Source organism: Pygoscelis adeliae, unplaced genomic scaffold (assembly GCF_000699105.1).
Source record: "Pygoscelis adeliae isolate BGI_AS28 unplaced genomic scaffold, ASM69910v1 Scaffold792, whole genome shotgun sequence".
Lineage (NCBI taxonomy): Eukaryota > Metazoa > Chordata > Aves > Sphenisciformes > Spheniscidae > Pygoscelis > Pygoscelis adeliae.
In genome coordinates, this window is record NW_008824305.1 from 1 (window position 1) to 20912 (window position 20912).

The 20912-nt window shown below is 40.4% G+C and overlaps 3 protein-coding genes across 3 annotated transcripts; all 3 read left to right on the forward strand.

The window, feature by feature from the left end:
- Window positions 1-6549: 6549 nt before the first annotated feature.
- On the forward strand, window positions 6550-6900 carry LOC103912581 (feather keratin 4-like). The gene has a single exon (XM_009318875.1). It carries the CDS (start codon window positions 6550-6552, stop codon window positions 6898-6900), a length of 351 nt encoding a protein of 116 aa, XP_009317150.1.
- A 4726-nt stretch (window positions 6901-11626) lies between these two features.
- LOC103912583 (feather keratin 1-like) lies at window positions 11627-11977 on the forward strand. The gene has a single exon (XM_009318876.1). It carries the CDS (start codon window positions 11627-11629, stop codon window positions 11975-11977), a length of 351 nt encoding a protein of 116 aa, XP_009317151.1.
- Window positions 11978-13217: 1240 nt separating this feature from the next.
- LOC103912584 (feather keratin 1-like) lies at window positions 13218-18587 on the forward strand. The gene is made up of 2 exons (XM_009318877.1): window positions 13218-13277; window positions 18216-18587. The coding sequence occupies exons 1-2, from the start codon at window positions 13218-13220 to the stop codon at window positions 18585-18587; spliced, it is 432 nt and encodes a 143-aa protein (XP_009317152.1).
- Window positions 18588-20912: the final 2325 nt, after the last annotated feature.

Consider the following 20912-nt stretch of genomic DNA (forward strand, 5'->3'; position numbering starts at 1 on the left):
CCTCACTCCCCTCTTTCTCTTGTTCTCCTGTTTGTCTTATGGCCTGAACTGAGTCTTGGCCTCTCTATCTTTTGCTGAGTGCCTTGCTCCCTGATCCTGCTCTCATTGTCTCTCTTCTCTTCGTTCCCCACTGTGGAAAGGTGGGAGAAGGTCTTATCTGTCTTTGCAGGGCCCCCTTGGGGACTGGGGCTCCTAAGTCTCTCTTCCTCCCTCCTCGGGGTGTCCCTTGGTGCCTGCCCTGCTAAAGGCAGGCTGGATGTCCAGTGAGCGCATTGACCAGGAAGCCCAAAGCCAGGTGCCGGACTGAGGATGGAGCTGCTGGCCAGAGTTTCCAGACGGGTTGAGCACCCTCGTGCCCTCCTGCAAAGGAAGGAGGGAAGTAAGGTGCTCTCTGCACACATGGCCAAATATGTCTTATTCTTGAAATTCCTGCTTTTGATGACTTTCCTTGCATCTGTGATTTTGAATTTCACATTGACTTGGTATAATGCTGTACTTTTTAAATGATCAGTGGAGGGGTTTTATTCAGGAATTAAGTAAAAACGGAGCCTTGTTTGCTGTTTTTCAGTTGGAATGGTTTAAATGGCTTCTTTCCCTTATATAAATATATATATTTCTTTTGTTTTGCAGAGTAGTACTTGACTTTTTATCATTAAACTGTTGGTGCATCTGAATTTGAGTTTCATTGTGGTTTTCTTCTCTTTTTTTTTTTCATCCCCTTGGGGAGGAATGTGTCATTATATGGAAAATCTATGCAGAGTACCTTTTCAGTGGAAAATGTGAATTGAATAGTCACCACAATCAACCTCAAAAATAATTTCATTGTTGTTTACACTCTTGTGAAGCACTGAACAGGTTTACAGATATATTTCTCTGGCTAGTTTTTTCCAATATTTTTTCCACATCCGTGTGTAAAAGTACAATTGTGGTATTTCAGGTTGGGAGCTTTCTGATCTTATCTCTTATTTGGCATCTCTTGCAAGTCTGAGAATTTGGAAGTGCATAATAAGATTTTCAGAAGCAGTATTTGGGTCTCTATTTTTGGTTAGATTGAATACTGCCAGACTCTGAAGCTTTAACCATCACACGCTTTGAGTGATCTTGACTCAAGGCTTCACAGGTGAAGTGAGTGTTCAAATCTCATAAGACTCTTTATATGATTGTATCATTAATACCTTTTTATGATGGGCTTTGTCTCTCTTGCAAGCCTTAAATAAAATCTAATAAATTTTATTCCTTAGCTAATCCACACAAACACTCTCATAATATAGAGGAAAATTTACGTGAGTGAAGAACTAGACATAGGTTTTTTGCTTAAGAACAGTTTGGTTTTAATCCTGTTACTCACCATGTAGGAATTTTCTCAAAGATGTTAAAACTCAACACATTGTGTGCAACTAGGAGACATTAAAGAATAATAAAGAATACCCTTTTCTGTAGGTACATAAGCTTCGAGAAATTTATCCAAGTTTTTAATTGTATTGGCTCTTTGCTCTCCCACTGGAGCTACGTGGGGTCCAGCAGGACATAGCACAGGAAAGCAATAAGAATAAGAGTTGTGTAATTTCTGATGACTCTATACCTCGTGCAGGGTTTTCTCTTTTAGAGCCCACTAAAATCTATTTGGAAATTATAGTATCATAGTGCTGAGATAGAAATAGTGGAGGAACCAGAGGGAAGGTGCCTGGCGTTCAGGTTCAGTGCTGGAACTAGTCTAAATGCCCACACAGTAGGGGAAAAGAGGTGGGCTTATTTTTTTTTCGAAATGTTTTACACTTACGTTCTAAGTTTTCTTTATATAAGAATTACTTACTTGCAAAGCTACCAAATTAAGGGAAAAAAGTAGTTTAGAGATAAGATGGGATATGTCCCCTTTTAGGCTGTAGCTTGAGGCAGCAAAAGCAAAGTATGAAAGATGGTAAATCAATAAGTATTAGACTGAGTGGAGTCTCTGCTTAAAAATTGGTTTCCATGAATGTATTTTCTAAACAAATAATTGAAGGGACTGGAATGCACACACAAGCATATGGTGCCCTGTTGACAGAACTGGTATGACTGAAGTAGTTAGTTATTCAGTCAGATCTGTGAGGAATCACTGATTGCACTCTGATGTACATCAAAGAATGGCTTCGTTCTTGGTGGCAGGAAGGCGTCTTTCTATGATGCAAATGGGCATGTAGCCTAAAGAGTACAGAAATGAATTTCAGGAGAATGAAATGTCTGGTTAAGTGGTCTGTGTCCAACAACAGCATGTCCTGAAAGGTACATTTGTGGTGCTTGTTGTGAATGAAAAAGCTTGGAGAACTACTCTCTGCCATAAGCCCCTAAGTCTATACTTGCTGATTTAAAAGAAAAAAGAAAGCAGTGTCCTGGAACCTAGCCATCTTCAGGCAGCATGGCATCATGGAGTGTTTGTGCAGGATGTCGAAGCCTTTATTAAATGTGTCATTAGCGAGACAGTTTCTGAAGAATGTGAACATCAATTTGAAAGCCATGTCCCCTTTGTATGTTAAGATTGGAGAAATGGGTGCAATAACTATGCATATGGATGTTTACAAATTTACGAGACTATTGAGGCATCCTTTTTTGCATGAATTAGTTCCCACATATATTTTTGCAGGTGGAACCTTTTCTTGATAATGACATTGTTTTGCTTTATTTTCCAGTCTAGGTTCACCCTGGCATTGCATGAGAAGCATACTCTACCCATTAAAAATTCTTTCATCTTCACAATTTATGGGTACTTTTAATTTCTGGTCCTTTTTTACTGACTCTATTAGTGTCAATATGAAATTACTCCAGGCCCAGTCTAATAAAGACTTTTTTTCAGCTCCTCAGCAATTTGTTAGCTTGCAGATGTCTCGGGAGCACAATCTAAGATCACATTCAAGATGTTTACTAGAGCTCTTTGTGTGCAATTCCCTGCCTGACCCATTTAAGAACAATTGCCAGTTAACTTGTTCACAATCTTTAAAAAAAATCTCCAAGGAGATCTCCAAGGAGAGCTTCAACCCTCTTGGATAAATTCTTTGAGCCAATTAGACCAATCTGGAGTTGAGCCATGATCAGGAGACAGTTCAGGAGTCTTTTTGAAAATACTGCAGTGATCTCTGATGAGTTTGTTTTTAAAATACGAGGTAGTACACCAAATAGAAGCGCTTGTAAATAGAAGGAAGCAGAACAGAAGTGTTGAAAACTTCTGTGGATATTGTTACAAGTTTTACAGGAAAATTAATTCTCCAGGTTGCCAGTAAGCACCTGATGATACAGAAGAATTTGTATTTCAAAAATGTACATGTTTACGTGTTTATGGGTTGGTAGCATTGTTTAGGTCTGGAAAGGAAGGGAAATATTTAAGAGCGTAGGTGGGTCTCTTTAGATAATGTTATTGAAATATGAAAAGCAGTTTAAAAATTTGTAAAAGGTTGATTTTTTTTCTTTAAAGAATTGTTCAAGGTTGGTTTTCATAGGGTCTGTTAAAATATGAATGGCTTCACTTTGTGAAGGTATAAACCTATGTGTGGGCTTACAGATGGCAAAGAATGATTTTGGTTCAGAGGCTTTAAAGACATCCCATTGGGTGGATGATGAGGGTCTTAAAACCTCATCAACTATCATGAACAGTTTGATAACTTAATCCTGTGAATATGCACATTGTTAATGAAAATTGTGAAGGATTTCAAAACCCCTCTTCTTTAGGAAGCTAAGACCAAGAACTTTTATTTCCCAGATGTCTATGAATCCTCATGCACATTATTTAATAACTTTTCTCCAAGGAGATGTTCAAACCCTGTAGCTTGTACAGGAGAGATTGCAAAGTAAAGTTTAAAAACATATTAAATTTTGTAAATATATTCCACTTACGCAATGAACTTCCGTCAGTCTGGAGTGTGGTCACTGTTGTACTGCAATCTGTAGTGAGGGAAAAAATACAATGGCAAACAGACTCTTGTGTGGTTTGGGTTTTTTTTTTTCCCCAATGACTCCACAGTTAATCTTGTGCAAGGATAAGACATCAAAATAGTTTAAAATTCATATGTGTCCTCAAGATGACTTGTGAAGTGCTATTCATATTTGTGGTCTGGGATGGTACAGAGGGGAGTTGTATGTTCCCTTCATAAAAGAACTGATAAATCAGGTTTAAATGTCCCCGTGTGCTAGCAGCTGTGCCTCAAACTGTGTTACCGAAGTGTAATAGGGTCATACTATCCGAATTTGGTATAATATGGTAGTAGTTTTCTCTGAATTTCACACAGAGCTGTAATTCTTTCTCATTGGATTCAGTGGCATTTCAGGTGTGCATACGCTTGTGGTTTTTTGCAGGACCTTCACAAAACACAGAAGTTCAGTCTAGATTGTTCTTATGCTTGGCTGGAGTCAGAGCTTTGTAAACATTAGTGGAGACCAGAATTTATTAAGGATTTACACTCATATTCTTAATAAAAGAACACTTTGAATGATGAATTATGTATTGTATAAATTCTTCTTAATATTTTTCCTTATGACTAAAGTGAAACATACATTGGAGCATAAATTTCATTGTGACTGAAAGGTGGCACTGGAATAAATTTGGTCCATAATACCAGAAGATGAGAGAAACTTGTATGACGGAATATGTATGCCAGAAGATAAGGAAATGAAAACAAAGTAATAAACAGTAAGGAAAAGACATTTAATCAGTTGGAAGCATTTTTCATTCAGGACATACTCGTTGGTAAATAATTTCATGCACAAAGGATGTCTGTGGTCCTCAGGCCATCCGAGATGCAGTATAAAAGCTAACTCAACTCAAGGTCCTTCCTACCACTTCTCTTACATTTTTCCTCTTTTGTGAACAAGGTTAGTTCAAATCTACTTCTCTTTTCCTATTTGCCGAATTCTTGCCTTCATAACAATTTGATTGCTGTTCTTTTTTCTCCACAGTATTCTGCTAGTTGCTGGATTGGTTGGGGGGAAGACTTTGACTCTTTAAAATGTTGGTTTTTTGCAGTTAGAATTGCAGCTATTTCTGGGGTCCTGACTTGACTGTATAGATCCTTGAAATGGTGATAAGTTTGTTCAAATGTGGGCTTTCAGACATGCTAAGTGACTCAGCAAATAATAATAATAATAATAATAGATTAATGAACTGAATGGGTAGAATACCTGTGCAAGGGGGTTGGAACTAGATGATCTTTAAAGGTCCCTTCCAACTCAAACCATTCTATGATTAGAGAGATCTATGCGCTCAGTCATCTTTCAAGTAGCAATGTGCATTTTATGTCTTTAAGGGTCTTATCCATCATCTGTAATGCCTGAAATTTCAACTGGGTTGATATGAAAACAACAGTGTTTGTAAGGGATGTGGATGCATTTATCTTCAGAAATGTCACCCAGAAAAATCCTTTTCTTTGCTGTTTAGTCCATGGGAGGCTTCTTCAGTGTTCCCATTTTTGTTATGATGAATCTATTACTGGAACACAGTGGGAAACAAGTGGGTAAAATGAACCAGATTCTAAAAGAAACAGCTGGAGAGCAAGGAAACTAGGAAGGTTTAAAGCAGAAGTTTGTGGGTTTTAAAAATCAATTATGTCGAACCACAAGCTTTTGAGCTCTAAATACCACTTTCTAAATGAAGACAAAATGAAGCCGTATACTGAGATTAGAAGGAATAGTCATCCTGAGTTCAGCAAGGATATTGGCTCTAATCACGCATCCTCAATCTTCTTCTGCTATAGTGATCAACATGGACTTCAATATGATAGACATCATCAAAAAGTTCTGCTTGGTGTCTTACAGTTGCCAAGTTTTGAAATTATCTTACAGGGTGCAATGACATCTCCTGCAAGTTTAGAGAAATGGTTTCAGGGACTGTGAGGTCAAGGGGAAAGAATAGTAAAAATAGAGGAGAGCTGAGCACCCAACAAACTGAGATGGGCACAGCAAACAGCAAACTTTGTGTTTATTAGGGTGTTGGAACCAGATGTGGAGAATGTGGGAAACTCCTGGCTTTTTCATGGATTGCACATTTGTGGACAAGTTGTCTGGGAAAGATTTCCAAAGACCTCAGCTTCAAGTATGCTTAACTACATTGAAAATTGTACCTCTTTGTAGGCAAATTTGGAACCTGGAAAATAATTCTTCATTTCATTTTCCAGCTGTCTGTTGAACCCTATCCATAAGTACATTTGTGGCTAGGTATTACTCATAATTACTACTTCTACAATGCTCTGAATACCTGGGGCTGGATCTCAGTAGCATCACTCCAGACATACAGCCAATCAAAATACTAAAATTAAAGTAATGATACAGGTATGTGTCCTTTTGTTCTGCTGCCAGCTATTCCACTGGATCACCAACAACTGAGAGAGGATTATTTCAGCCTCCATCTTGTAACATATTTAAGAATTTGGTTTCCTTCTCAACTCACTCCCCACTCAACTCCTAAAAGGATCGCTGGAAAGCTCCTGTTGTCCTGGTACCTGACCTAAGCAAATGTAAGTGCAATATGACTCCTACATTGCATTCACTTCTGGTCCTGTATTTCAGACTCACCTCCATCCCACAGACATGTCCTGCTATGAGCGGTGTCCTTCCACCTCCTGCAGCCCAACCCCGTTGGCGAATAGCTGCAACGAGCCCTGCGTCAGGCAGTGCCAGGACTCGACAGTGGTGATCCAGCCTTCTCCCGTGGTGGTGACCCTGCCCGGACCCATCCTCAGCTCCTTCCCCCAGAACACCACTGTGGGATCCTCAGCATCTGCAGCCGTTGGGAGTGCTCTCAGTGCCGAGGGAGTGCCCATCTCCTCCGGCAGCTCCTCAGGATTTGGGAGCTTTGGCTATCCAGGCCTGGGCAGTGGGTACAGCCGGCCCTACCGTCGCTACAACACCTACCGCAGTGGCTTCTATGGGCCGTGCTAAAGCGTGAGGAGCAAGCAGGAAGAAATGACCAGGAACGCTGAAGCACGACCCAACGCAGGACTGAGCTCATGGCCATGGTTTTCAGAAGCGATGTTAGATACCCACAACTCCAACTGAAGTTAACGGAGTTGTGGGAGTTAGTCATGCCCTAAAATGAGACCCCTACTCTTGTTATACCACTTTATATTTCTAATCAAGTATGTAGTTCTGCTGTGCATCACTGTATTTGACACTGCCTGGTGTAAAACATAATTTAGACAGTAGATGTGACTTGATTGTCAAGGTGCAATGCTACACTGAAAGAAGAGCTCTGTCTGTGGAATACATCACCACGAGATGTGCCATTCTTCCCATATTGAAACCTGTTGCTTTGCAGTATTTTAATCCACTCTTTGGTATTATTAAAGTTATGCTTTTACCGTATCTCCAGTCTTCTGTTATTTTTTCTTTCCCCTTCTGTCTTCTTTTGAAACTTTTTCTGGGTGAAATTCATCACTGTGTAGATCATCACTACCAGGCAGAGACATGATATGAATACTACTGGGGCCACTAATAAGAGGAGAAGAACATATGTTTAGAGCTCAAGATCAAGAAAATATTTAATTTTGCAGCTGTAATGCATATTGTTTCCACGCTGACTCATCATAATACCTGGCTTTCTGCATCTCTGCCAAGAAATTATTCTCAAGGCTGGAAGCGTTTTATGATCTAACAGAATGGCAGGGTATCTAATCTAGCATATAATGATATTTGTTTTAAGGAATCCTTTTGTGATTCACACTCTCAGTAACTCTGACCTGGAGCTGCAGGGTGCAAAGAAAGATTTACATTCTTTTACCATCAAATCACTGCTTGAATGCTTGGATTTGTGAAGTAAAACATGAACGGCAGCAGAAGTCTCAAAGGAGGTATACACATAGCTTTTTGTGACCGAGAGCAAAACTGTTTGATCTATTTACTTGCTATTTACTGCATAAGTACTGTGTATTTTAGGGCTCCTTATAGAAGGCTGGCTGTCTTTACTGTCCTGGCTGCAGCCCTACAGAATTCTAACAAAAAGCTCATGTCAAGGAATAAAGCATGCTAACATAAAATAAATATAGAACACTTGTAGGCATTAAAACCTTTAGAATCCTCACCAGTGAATTGTTTTTGCTAAAAGAAGGACCTGAGATTTAAACCAGATTTGCAACAGCCACTGAAGCTACGAAAACAATAGATTTGGGGGGGAAAATGAAGAGATTCTCATGTTGGGAAGATTTGAGGCATTCAAATAATTCCAGTTGTATAAATTCTGTTGTAGCTGGTTAAATTGTTCCCAATAGTTAAATTGTTCCCAGTAGTTAAGTTGTTATGGTTTATGTACCGGTCTAGTCTTATCCTGGCGTCAGATGAAAAGCCCTCCTCAAAGCTTCTTTCATCTCAAAGACCTGCGGATCATTTGAATGCCTTGTACTCTTACACTCAAGCCTCTGAAGTGAACATAAAGATGATACAAATTTCAATTCATGTAAGTAATTTGTCAGCTCTTTGGCAATTTGGTAGTTCACCAGCCTGTCGTGGGAGCACTCTGTTGTTACACAAAGGGTTTTTATTGAGTGTGTGGAACGTGAAACTCCATTACTGATCCATAAGTGAGAGCTGTTATGTCCTGGTCCACCAGCCTTAATCCCAAAAAACAAGATCCAAAGGCTCTCAACCTTTTGGGTGAACTCTAGGTGCTAATTAGACTCAACTGGCAGATTATCAATGAAAACATTGCCAGGCTGTTAATGAGTCTGTTCTAAAATATTATATACCCTCCAAGAAAAACTGTTTATGTCCCTAGAAGGAAGAATGAGGAAAAGTTAGCATTCCTTGGCTATCTCATTTTACAGATGAAAGGGAAATGAATTCTTCAGGTGAGTGATAGCTTTCACCTACAATAAGGAAATAATTTTTTAAAATATATAAAAAGATAACTGGTAGTATGTTGGATAGTAGAGATTTTGAGGAAAGGGAAGAAAGACTCTCTCCTTTTATAGAGAAGGAGAGGAGAATATTCTTGTGGAATCATCAAAATATGCAGTTACAGGATTTTACAGAAGACAAATAGTTAAAGAGTTAAATCAATTATGAAAATGTTTAATAAAATAATTAAAGTTTCTGAAGGTGTTTACCTTGAATTAGTTTGTGAAGTCCTTTGAGTGATCTTGACTCACACACTTTGAAATTAGGTTATTAGCCAGGTGATGCAAGTGTTGAGATCTTGTCATGTACCTTGAACATTAGGTAGCATGAAACTCTGCATATTTGAACCATCAGTGAAAAGCTGTTCTGGACTTTGAAGTCCTTTGTTCTTCCGAAGACCAAGACCAACCTACATATAAAGATACTCTTCATTTAGAGTTCATTCGTATCTTTTGCTGAGGGATGGTGGTGCTAAGAGGAGAGACCAGATCTCTGCTTTTTGCATACTTTCCATCTGTGCAAGTATTTCCAGCAGGTTGGAGTACAGCCAGGGCAGGCCACTGCCAGCTGCAGAGGTGAAACAAATCCTGTAATGATAAATGTAATGGGCAACTGCTGGGTGTAACTTCTACTAACACCATAGTTTGGCTCAGGCAGAGCGCTGCATCTAAGAACCAATACTTGAAAGCAATGTTTAACATGGATGTTCATACTTAATTTGATGTGAAAATTGCTGCACATCCTGGTGACTTACTGGGATTTCAGGTAGGAATAATGGTGATTCCTCAGATGAGAGACTGCACAGAAATTGTATCGAGAATTAGAAGCAGTTAATAAATATCACAAAGTAATAAGATCAAGTAATCAAGCTCTTTCATTAAAAGTGTGGTTGTTTGACTTTGGCATCAAAAATGAAGTTAAAATTTATGATGGGTTAAAGAAATGCACTCTTATATGTGTTTGTAGTAGCTGTAGTCATACAAACTGGGAAAACTGTGGGTTAGCCCCAGCAGTTCTGGAATGTGTTTTATTGTCTCTGGTCAGCAATTCTCATCGGTCTTCATCTTCTTTAACCTTTGCACTGCTCATAGAAATTTGGTGCTCAGCTGTATGTTTGTGTGGGATTGAAATAGTGCAGATGTGCAAAATTTGGGAATACCTATTATACACCTTGTCCTGTGGTAAAGGTGAGTCCTTGAAATGGAAATGCTTGTGAATTGAGGCCAGGCCCCCACCTCAGAGCTAAATGATTATTCACCTAAAGGAGTGAAGTCTTGAATAAGGACTATGCATCACATACACTCCCCTTAAGCAGTGTCTTGATGACTAAAATGAAACATAAAATGTACATTGGCCTTAGGAGGCAACATAATTACTGCTGTAATTCAAACGAGTCACCACAGTCTTCCAAGCAATTAAGCGGGTGCGCACTGGTGAAGATGAAAGCTTTGTCTATACTGGAATGTGAATTTAATAAGGGGAGGGAAAAAAACAGAGCAATACTAAAAGAGATTTTGAAAGGGAAAAAAAAGGGTTGATCAGTTTGGTGGATTTTGCATGCAAAAATACGGATGATTAAATAATTTCATGCATAATATATGTCTCTGGTCTGCAGGCAGTCTGGAACATGGTATAAAAGCCCATACAACACAAAACTCTTCCATCCACTTCTCTTGCCTTATTCGCCCAGGTGAACAGGTAAGTTTGAATCTACCCAGTGTCTTTTTAAATGCTAAACTGTGACTTTGATGACTGCTTTTGTTTTTGTTATTCTTAGTTCTTTATAAATATTGCTAGCTTTTTTCCAAAGAAAATTAGAAAGGCTTAATTCTATCAAAAAGAAAGGCTTTATTTACTTGTGAAGCAGGGCGTAATGAGGCAGGACTTAGAGGATACTGGCAGTATTGTCTCTCAAATCAAGCAGATTCATGCTCCATTTTAAAGACCAATGCTAAGGGAGTAGCTAGCCAATGAACCTGGTTAGAAATACAGTCTCATCGTAAGAAACTAGGACTAACCAAAAAAAAAAAAAAAAAAAAAAATAAAAAAAAAAAAAAAAAAAAAAAAAAGAAAAATTGTGCTGAGTTTCAGGATCTGTCCCCAAGCCCTGTTTTCCACAGGCAGAAGAGCAGGGATCCCAGCAGATTCAAATACACTGAATTCAAATCAAGGCAGAAACCTCTGATTGGGAAAATAATCCTTCTTCGCACTCCACGTTTGCCTGTTCTGGTCATACGACATTTGGGAGCAAAGGGTGCTTTTCAAACACTTCTTTCTATAGTTCTACAAATGCTCCTGGCTGGGTTATTAGTGACTGAGTTCTAGCATTAAGGCACGAAACCCAGTTATGTGTCAATGTTCAGCTCAGGGCCACTTTCCATGCCTGATGAGAGCTCCAGCTGCTGTTCTCCATCTCCTGGTACAGTCACAATTGCACCTTCTCCAGAGAGACAGTGCAAAGGGAAACTACTGAAGAATGGGAAATGCCTTTGCTGGTAAGGGTTAGGGCAAACTTTACCATGACTGTCACCGGAGTTCAGAGGCCAGCTGCAGAGCAGAGACATCCTCCAGCAGCCTTATAAAAATGAGAGAAACTATGTTATTTTCAGACTGCCTACTGTGGATTTTGATCTAATAAGTGATTACCTCTCTGACCACCTTCTCTGGGTACTTTCACATATGTTATCCTCTTACCTGACTTTTATAAACTTAAGACGGCTTTTATATTGCATTTAGTTTCTTCCCTGTATTTCAGACTTCCCTCTGTCCTACAGACATGTCTTGCTATGACCTGTGTCCTCCCATGCCCTGTGGCCCAACCCCACTGGCAAATAGCTGCAACGAGCCCTGCGTCAGGCAGTGCCAGGACTCGACATATGTGATCCAGCCCTCTCCCGTGGTGGTGACCCTGCCCGGACCCATCCTCAGCTCTTTCCCCCAGAACACCGCTGTGGGATCCTCCACCTCTGCAGCCGTGGGCAGCACCCTCAGCTCCGAGGGAGTGCCCATCTCCTCTGGCAGCTCCTTGGGATTTGGGAGCTTTGGCTATCCAGGCCTGGGCAGTGGGTACAGCCGGCCCTACCGTCGCTACAACACCTACCGCAGTGGCTTTAGTGAGCCGTGCTAAAGAGTGAGGAGCAAGCAGGAGCCAGGAACGCTGAAGCACGACCCAACACAGGACTGAGCTCATGGCCATGGTTTTCAGAAGCGATGTTAGATACCCACAACTCCAACTGAAGTTAATGGAGCTGTGGGAGCCTGGCATCTCCTAAAATCAGGTCTTTGCTTGTCTTATTCTTTGAATACTTCATACTTCTGATGAAACATATTTTTTTCTATTGCTGTAGATGGGACTTTATTGTCTCAGTTCACAGCAGCACTGAGAAAAGAAACCCAGGATGAAAAGACATAGTAGCTGTTGTCTTACTGAATCCTAGAAATATATGCTTTGTACTTTTTTATTCTGCTTTTTGCTCTCATTAAAGTTATTCTGCATCACAATCCAAGTCTCCTGGTGTTTGTTTGAAAAGCTTTTAGCAGCTCACTTCGAAAAATTTCTTACTGCTCCTCTGTTTTATTAATTGAAAGCAACTTTTTCATGGCGACTAGGAATAAGGATTTGGCTGATGACCTTTATGCCAAGAAATCATTTTACAGCCAGGAAACTTTGGGAACATTGTATATACAAGGTAGAGAGTTTGTTACAAAGTAGAGGCTTTTTGTAGAAATAAGTTAGATACGTTGTAGCAAAGCAGATACCAGATACAGAGTAGATACTTTGTCTACAATTACTGTAGATTTGCTACATTTCCTTCCCCCGGCGCTGGCTTTCATCACGGAGTGCGACCATGCGCTTAAACTGCTTACCAATGCTTAACCATTACCAAACTGTTACCAAATTCCTCTTGTTCATCAGAAAGCATTTCTGATGGCCATGGTCTGAGCAAAGTGGGACCCCAAAGAGAAAACACCATAAGGAGTTTGGGGGCAATGCTCTAAGAGGAGACCTGCTTCCCCTGCAAATGAGATTGAATATTTTTTGTAATTAATGCCAACTTATCAAAGGCTACTTAAATGTAGATTTGTAACCCATGTTGTAAACCGAGCTCCTGGTGCCTCTGTGTGGATCTTCATGGGCTGGTGCTAAAATAATTGGGTTTGGCAGAGGTACTTGTGCACGGTTGCAGGCATCCGTGGAGTTAAATGACAGGCTGAATTTTCACCCATGCAAAAGTCTGTAATTTCAAAGTTTATTTTGAGTATGAAACCCCTTCTCTTCTTACGGGGATGGAAAGGCTTTAAATGAATGTGTGTTAGTCCTGGGTCTCCAGCTCCAAACAAGTAGGCTGTGATCTTTTCCTTCCGAAATGACTAATGGAAGTAAATGTAAAATCAGGGACCTGGCATGTAATTGCAACAAAATGCAGGTGAGTGATAGCTCATGTAAACCTTGGCAGAAAGACACGATGCCTTGTGAAAAGGGTTTATACCAATGATTATAGGCAACCCCTTCCTCTGAGGCGATGGATTACAAGGACACGTTCATCAGTCTTGGTGGCACCAAGACATCATTCTGCAAGGAAGGTGGATCTGACACACAGGGCCATGGGTAGAGAAATACTAATTACACTCTTACAGTTTGAAATATAATTAAAATCTGCATTTGAAAAATTATTCAAACACATTTGAAAAATAACTAAAGCCCACCCATTTTGGGTGTGGTGTTTTGCAGAGGTTCTTGTGAGTAAATAGGTTCTTCCCTTTAGCATAAATTAATTTTTTTTTGTTGTGTTCTTCTACTGTTCCCCATTGAATTCCAGCATAATGACCACGCTACACCTGGCTCTTTGCAGAAATACTCCACAGGTCTGTATGCAGTAGTTAGTTACATTTATTTTTTGAAAAAAAAGGAAATTGTAACATAAATTGTTTAAGCTTATTAGACCACAGTAAGATGCAAAACCAAACCTCAAACTTTAGTAATTTTAAAGTTCTTCATAACAGTATTTGAATAACATTAACAATGAAAATAGCTATATTCAGGTATGAACTTTGAGGACTACATATCTACATATATTGGAACACCTGTGCCTTCAGGGGAGCTATTTGAGCAGTAGAAGCTGAAGTTGTAAAGCTCAAGTCACAGGCTCTGCCTACACCGAAAGGCAACTCAGATTACACATACAGCATGTACTATTCAGCAGCCTGGGCCAAGCAACAAATTACAGCAAATAACGAGTCGTGGGTTGCAATAGAAACAGCAATGCCATGCAGAGGCATCCAGTCTGGCTGAACTAAACAACCTTAAGCTGTTTAGATACATCTTCTGTTTTAAGCAATAAGCCAGAAATTGCTAATACCGTGAGGGGATTAGCAGAGTTCACTCTTAGTTGCCTCGAACCAGGTGCCCTAGATTACTGTGTGAACTTCAAACAGCTGTGTAGGATATGCAGGCTGTTGCTAATGCTGTTAATAAGCATCTATATTAGCACAATTAGCTAAGAATGAAGCCTGAGATAAAAGCAAGAACTATCAGAGCTGTTGTGAATGGTGAGAGAAGGGAATGGCATGGGAGGGCTCTGAGTTGCAAGAACCTTTACAGATTTGTTTAACAGCCCAAAGCCTCTGAGGCATCCATTTCTTTATAATGAGATAATTAATTACAATTCAAAATTTATTGTAGATGGCATTCTTCTGGCCAGGGAAACTTCTATTTTCTGTGTGTCTGTTTCTCCATGCACAGATTTTGGGGTCGCTTTTGTGTCTGGAGCCATTACGTGGGGATTACTGTGGGTAAGGTTCTAGTTCCATTTTGATTAAAAAATTTTTTTCAGACATTTAGTCACTCACAGGTGTCCCAGGAGGATGTTCTCACATTATGCAAAAAGTTTTAATTATAATCTGAATATATAGGTCTGCCCTTGATTATAGAAAAAAGCTGTGAACTTCTGATTTGCTCACTTTAATTCATCTCAAAGATCAGGCCATTAAGTCATTCTGACTGTACAATAAAGTGGCTGGAGTTAGAACAATAATTGTTGTAATTATTTTCAAGGAGGGCTGTAGGCATCTCTGAAAATGTTGCTAGATCCTTTTTTTAAATTCATAGTCCAATTTTAAAAGTATTTTGTGTTTTCCAAGCAGAGTTTGGATGAAGGAAGAATTAAAAAAATTGATGAAAATAATCTATGGATACTGTTATGCAAATTAATTCCTCAAATAACTGCTAGATTCCAGCTGCTATAGAGGAAATTATTTTTTTTAAAAGCCTGCTAATCCCTTAGAACATGGAGAAGTACTGAGGAATGGACAGGGTTGGTGAAGCTAAAAAAGGCTAGGGTGATTTATTTGAGAATCTCCTTGAAATATGGGACGGCTTAAACCAAACCTTGAGCTATTTTTTAATTAAAAATAAAATAGCTGTAATTCCTGCAACCAGGAACAATGACATGAATTTTAGAACCTAGTGACTGACCTGCAGTCCCAAATCTTAATAATATATTATTACAGAAGTGATATGAGAATTCAAATATAGGTCACATATCTTAAATTTGCACATCATATGATACTTTGCATGCCTAGCACTTTAATAAAAGCTTCTGATAAACTTTGAAGTTCTCAGGAACCCATGACCAAGGCAAACAAGTTTCTGTTCCCAGGGGATCTTCACAAAGACACTCCTAATTTAGAGATGATTTACATGTCTCAGTGGTTAAAGTGCTAGCAGAGCAAAAACCTCAGTACTAATCTCTGTGTCTAGGATTCCTTATGTATTTTACCCCTTTACTATTTATCCTGCAAGCCCCCCTGTAGAAGAGGCTCAATTTCATTGTGCGAGCCAAAGACTGCTGTAAAGTGACAGCAAAGTTGACAGCGAGTGAAGAAATTGTTGACACTTTATATACTTTTGACCCTTCTCCAACTGGCTACCTTTGGTCTATAACACATCTGTACCAGACACTGCAGGGACAGCTGGAGAAATGCATGTTGCGATAGGAAAGGAAGAATTCTTGTATGTGACTTCTGCCTCCACAGCTGAGTTTTGCAAAGCCTTATCTTTTGCAGAACTCTTCCTTGAGAACAAATGTCACCAAGCGATGCAACATATTTTTGCATGTGGAAGTTAACCTAAAACCTAACCTAAAAGTTGCTGATGTTTTGAGGTCTGAGATAAGAATAAAAATGGATTTGTGGACTCTTTAGATAAAGAACTACTAAGAGATCAGGCCCAGAATTAGAGGCAGCCAGGAAAGAGCCTGTATTAATAAGATTTGTCCTTCAGACTCTTCCACAGAAGTGCTATCATTTGATATTATCTCGTTAGACTGGACTTCTAATACTCTTTTTTCTTTTTTCTTCCATGTCAAAGAAGCTGTATCTTAAGTGGTTTTATAGTTATATCACAGCCTTTGTACACAGCCGTAACACTTTTCAGTTCCTCCCGACTCTCACAGGGTTCTTCAGTGTCCTTTCCTTTTAACAGCATTTGTGCTGCTTCTCTCATTTTGGGTCTGGAGTTGGGTGAAAATTGTGTATGTATCCCTGGCCATTTTCTGACAAAAGCAGTCTCTCTTCTCTTTTCCTTAAAAGCAGCTTGAATCCTCAAACTACAAGTGCTCATGGGTTGACTTCCAAAAGCTGAAATTCTTCATGATTTCCAACAGTATTTACCTTGCAGAGGACGGTACAAGGGACTGCATTATGTAAATTATGCTTAATCTCCTTTAATCACACCAGGCAGATCCAAAAGGTTTTTGAAGGCAGACTAAATTCTTCTGAATTAATCATTCTAGTGTTCCCAGAAATTAACTTGGTCCAGAATATTTTAAGATGAAAGAAACTTGTGGTCAGATATACATGCCACAAGATAAGGAAGTGAAGCAGTAATAAACACAAATACTGAGGCAAAAAAACATGTAATCAGTAGTGGCTCATAAACAACTTCATGCACAAAGAATGTCCCAAGTTGCCTAACAACTTAGGACTCAGTATAAAAACCTGAGCAACTCAAGGCTCTTCCATCCATTTCTCTTGCCTTCTTTGCCTTGGTGAATAAGGTAAGTCTGAACCCATTTATTCTCTCTTTATATGTTGAACTGTTGCCTGGATGATTTTGTATCTTTTCCTCACTAATGTTGTAGTACATTCAACTTTTTTCTCTGAGGGAGGAAGGGGTTTTCATATGAAAGAGGAAGTTTTCTGTTGGTGGTCAGTTATAAAAATCATTGAATGGGGCAATTAGCCACAAGTTAGCCAGCTAGGTCTGTTTATTCAACTTTGGGATCCAAACAAGTTTTCAGGTCCTGCAGCTGAACCTAAAATATCTGCAGTGAATTCTTGGATCTGTTCAGAGTAATGTGCTGATCTGTGGAAAATGCAGCTAAGGCCAGAAGATCAGGAGCACACGGGGATGCTGACCGATACTGGTAGTCCTGGGTCACCAGCTCTCCACATAGAAAGCAATCATCAGTCCATGCTTGCCTTTGAAACTCAGTTTGTAGTTCTTCCACAGGCAAGGAATGACCTTTAACCAGTTGCTGCTCCATCCTCCAAACAGCTGTGGACAGATTTGCACTGTAGCTTCTGAGATCTGATGATGATTTTAATAGCAATACACAAAAATAGAAGTGCTCCTGAATTCAGCTGCCTGTCCTTCCATGTCTTATTGAACAGATTTTAAGTGCTTAAGCTTCTATTTTTCCACTTTCTAAAACTGGGAGAAGGGACCTCCAAGATGGAACACACATGAGAGGAAGCGATAGGAATGAAATGGAAAAGGTTATTTGCTGTATTAGCATTAAGTAGGTGGTTTGTCATCATTGACTGTTTAGCAAAGAGGCAAGCCTTGGATCAGGAATAACAAGCTGAGTCTTACCCGTTCCAGCAGAGCACCTTCATCTGAAGGCTACAGAGTCAACCTCCATTTCTCTAGGACACACAAAGCCCTAATAGTTTTCCTGTGTGCAGCCACAACTGCAGGAGGAAGTGTTGAAAGTGCCTTTTCCCAGGGTAGTGTTACAGCCGTGTGGTTAGGGCACTGTCTGCAACGTGAATGAAGAGGCTTTCAGCACCAACATGTACCCTGGTTCCTGGGTGAGTTGACTAACCACAGAGGCTTCAGGGTAAGTTCCTGACTGAGATGCACCAGATGCACCACTGCTTCCCTAGCAGTCTCCTTAAAGACAATGCAAGCTTAACCCTGTTTTCAAAGTACTTCCTCTGGATCTGGTGAAAAACGTCATCTTGCTCCCCATGGAATCTCTCGTTAGTTTGTTATATACTCCCCTTATCAGAGAATTTCAGCTGTACAAAGAGAGTTTTATTTAAATTCTTGTATTGCATTTCTTTCTTTTTTTGTGCTTCAGATTTACCTCCATCCCACAGACATGTCTTGCTATGACCTGTGTCCACCCACCCCCTGTGGCCCAACCCCGTTGGCGAATAGCTGCAATGAGCCCTGCGTCAGGCAGTGCCAGGACTCGACAGTGGTGATCCAGCCCTCTCCCGTGGTGGTGACCCTGCCCGGACCCATCCTCAGCTCCTTCCCCCAGAACACCGCTGTGGGATCCTCAGCATCTGCGGCTGTCGGGAGCGCGCTCAGTGCTGGAGGGGTCCCCATCTCCTCTGGCAGCTCCTTGGGATTTGGGAGCTTTGGCTATCCAGGCCTGGGCAGTGGGTACAGCCGGCCCTACCGTCGCTACAACACCTACCGCAGTGGCTTCTATGGGCCGTGCTAAAGCGTGAGGAGCAAGCAGGAAGAAATGACCAGGAATGCTGAAGCACGACCCGACGCAGGACTGAGCTCATGGCCATGGTTTTCAGATGTGATGTTAAACACCCACAACCTGCAGTTAATGGAGCTGTGGGAGCTTGGCATCTCCTAAAATCAGGCCTTTGCTTGTCTTGCTTTTGTTATGCTTTACTTTATATTTCTGATCAAATGTCTTGTTCTCTTATGCTTTTTTGTATTTGACAATGACTAGGTAAAATATGTAATTATTAGAAATTGTTCTGCATGACTGAATTAGTACAGTCCACTTAAACAATGAAGAAGGAAGATCTCATTTTGCTGAGTGTGTCATTGTGAGAGGGATGAGTGGGTACTGTCCTTAGCGGACCATGGAAATTTATTCCTTACACTTTACGTTGCTTCCTTCTATTCCTCAGCCTCATTAAATTTGTGCTGCATCACACTCTGAGTCTGCTTGTGCTTCTTTCTTCTCCCAGCCCCTTTTCCAGCTTGTCTGTGGTGAAACAGTTCCCTTTGCAAGTCGTCAGTTCCAGAAAACGCTGTGCAAATAACTTCATGCCAATTGCAAAGGAGAACGAGTCAGGTTTCAGCTGTGGAAAAAGTTTTTCTTTTGTCTATACATGGTAAATCAAGGCCAAGGCAATTTATCAAAGGCTAGAAAGAGATGATGTTCACCTGCAATAGGTGTGTCTCCTGTTGTTGCATAAGCAGGAAATCTTAAAGTAAGGGAGCTGCTTCTGTTTACATTTTAAAGACCCTTTACCTACTGTACCACGGAGATCGAAAAAGGCCCTTTAACTGTTTTAATACTGCTCTTTTATGAGAACATGTTTGTTTTGAGATGGATGTCTTTGAAGAGGGATGCGAATGGGGCAGTAAGCTGATTTGAGAAGGGGGGTTAGCTCCCCTTCAAAGAGAAGTGGAATAGCCTAATTTCAGGGGAAAGCTCACTGAGGGGAATACTGTTTCTCCTTATCCTTCTGTAGATGTAACAGACAAAGAGTGTCTACATAGAAAAGAGGAGAGAGAGAGATGGAGCAGGAAAATCTACAGGGGCACGAGGAACACTAGAAATTATAGGGATAAACCTTTTTCTGAAACGCTACCTCCACTCATCTGTTCTCAGCTTGCTGCACAAATAGGATGTATGTGCTATTACCTGGGCAACCTGGAAGAAGACTGTGGTTTTCTTTAGCCTATCTGTGATACTTAGGAAGACCCCTTTAAAAGAAGGGAGAGATTATGCTTTGCCTGAGTACAGCTGAGCTTGCTCAGGGCAGAGGTGGTGGGAGAGAGGCAGCAAGCTGGTGCAGCCCAGAGCTTTCCGATGGGTGCAGCACCTCTTGGCAGCTGAGGTCAGGCCCTGGTAAGTCTTGGAGGAGAGGAAGAGAAGGCTTTGTGGTGTTTTTGCAAGGGAATTGGCCTTTAAAATCTGCTGGCCTGGGAAGCACATCTGGGAGAAAGAGATTAAAAGATTTTAAGTTCTAACCCTTTCTCAGTGTGTCTATAAACTGACTCCTACCTGTTGTGCCTGGTAGACATGAACTTTATCAGGCATTGTTTTGTTCTAGCTCGATCATCTGTGTTGTAATAAAGGTAGTGTTTAGAGACTGGGAGCTTTGGTCCCTAAAGGAAGAAGGTTTGAAAAGCTCTACCTGAAGGCTTTGGATGATTCAATGTCCTGTCAGCCTATACAACTCACAGCCTGATATCAGTGAAGTTTCTTGCTTGGAGTCTTTGTCTGCGTCTGTACAGTCTGATGTTGAACTGTAAAGCAAGGGAAAGATGTTGACAAAGTTATATTGACTACAGTCATTAGTGGAGCTAAATTAAAGGAGGTACAGCAGTTCCATGAAAGAATTAATAATTTTAAGGAGTAGGTTTTCTTAATAAACAACAGAAGAGAATGGAAAGTTAGCAGTTTGATATTATAGTACAGCAGAACATTGGTCTGAATTAAATGTGTAATATATTTTTTGCCATCTCAACTGAAGCTATTGCTTGATCAAAGGGGGTGCATTCCAAAGAAGTCATCATTCATTTGCAGTTCTGGCAAAATAGCTTTCTCTTGTGGAGTTCGACCTGCGCATCTAACACAGCAGAGAAGTTACAATTCCACAGTATCGGTATGGCTGGAAAGAGTTATGGCTGAGGCACCGCTTTGAAGGTATCTTTAACATATTCAGGTGGACAGATAAATGACATTTCTCATCACAAAGTACATTTTCCTACCCTTGCAATCCCCTTCTGCAATTCTCTGTTAAGCTTTCTTCTGATCAACGTCACCAAACCTCTCCACAGAGGTAACTCC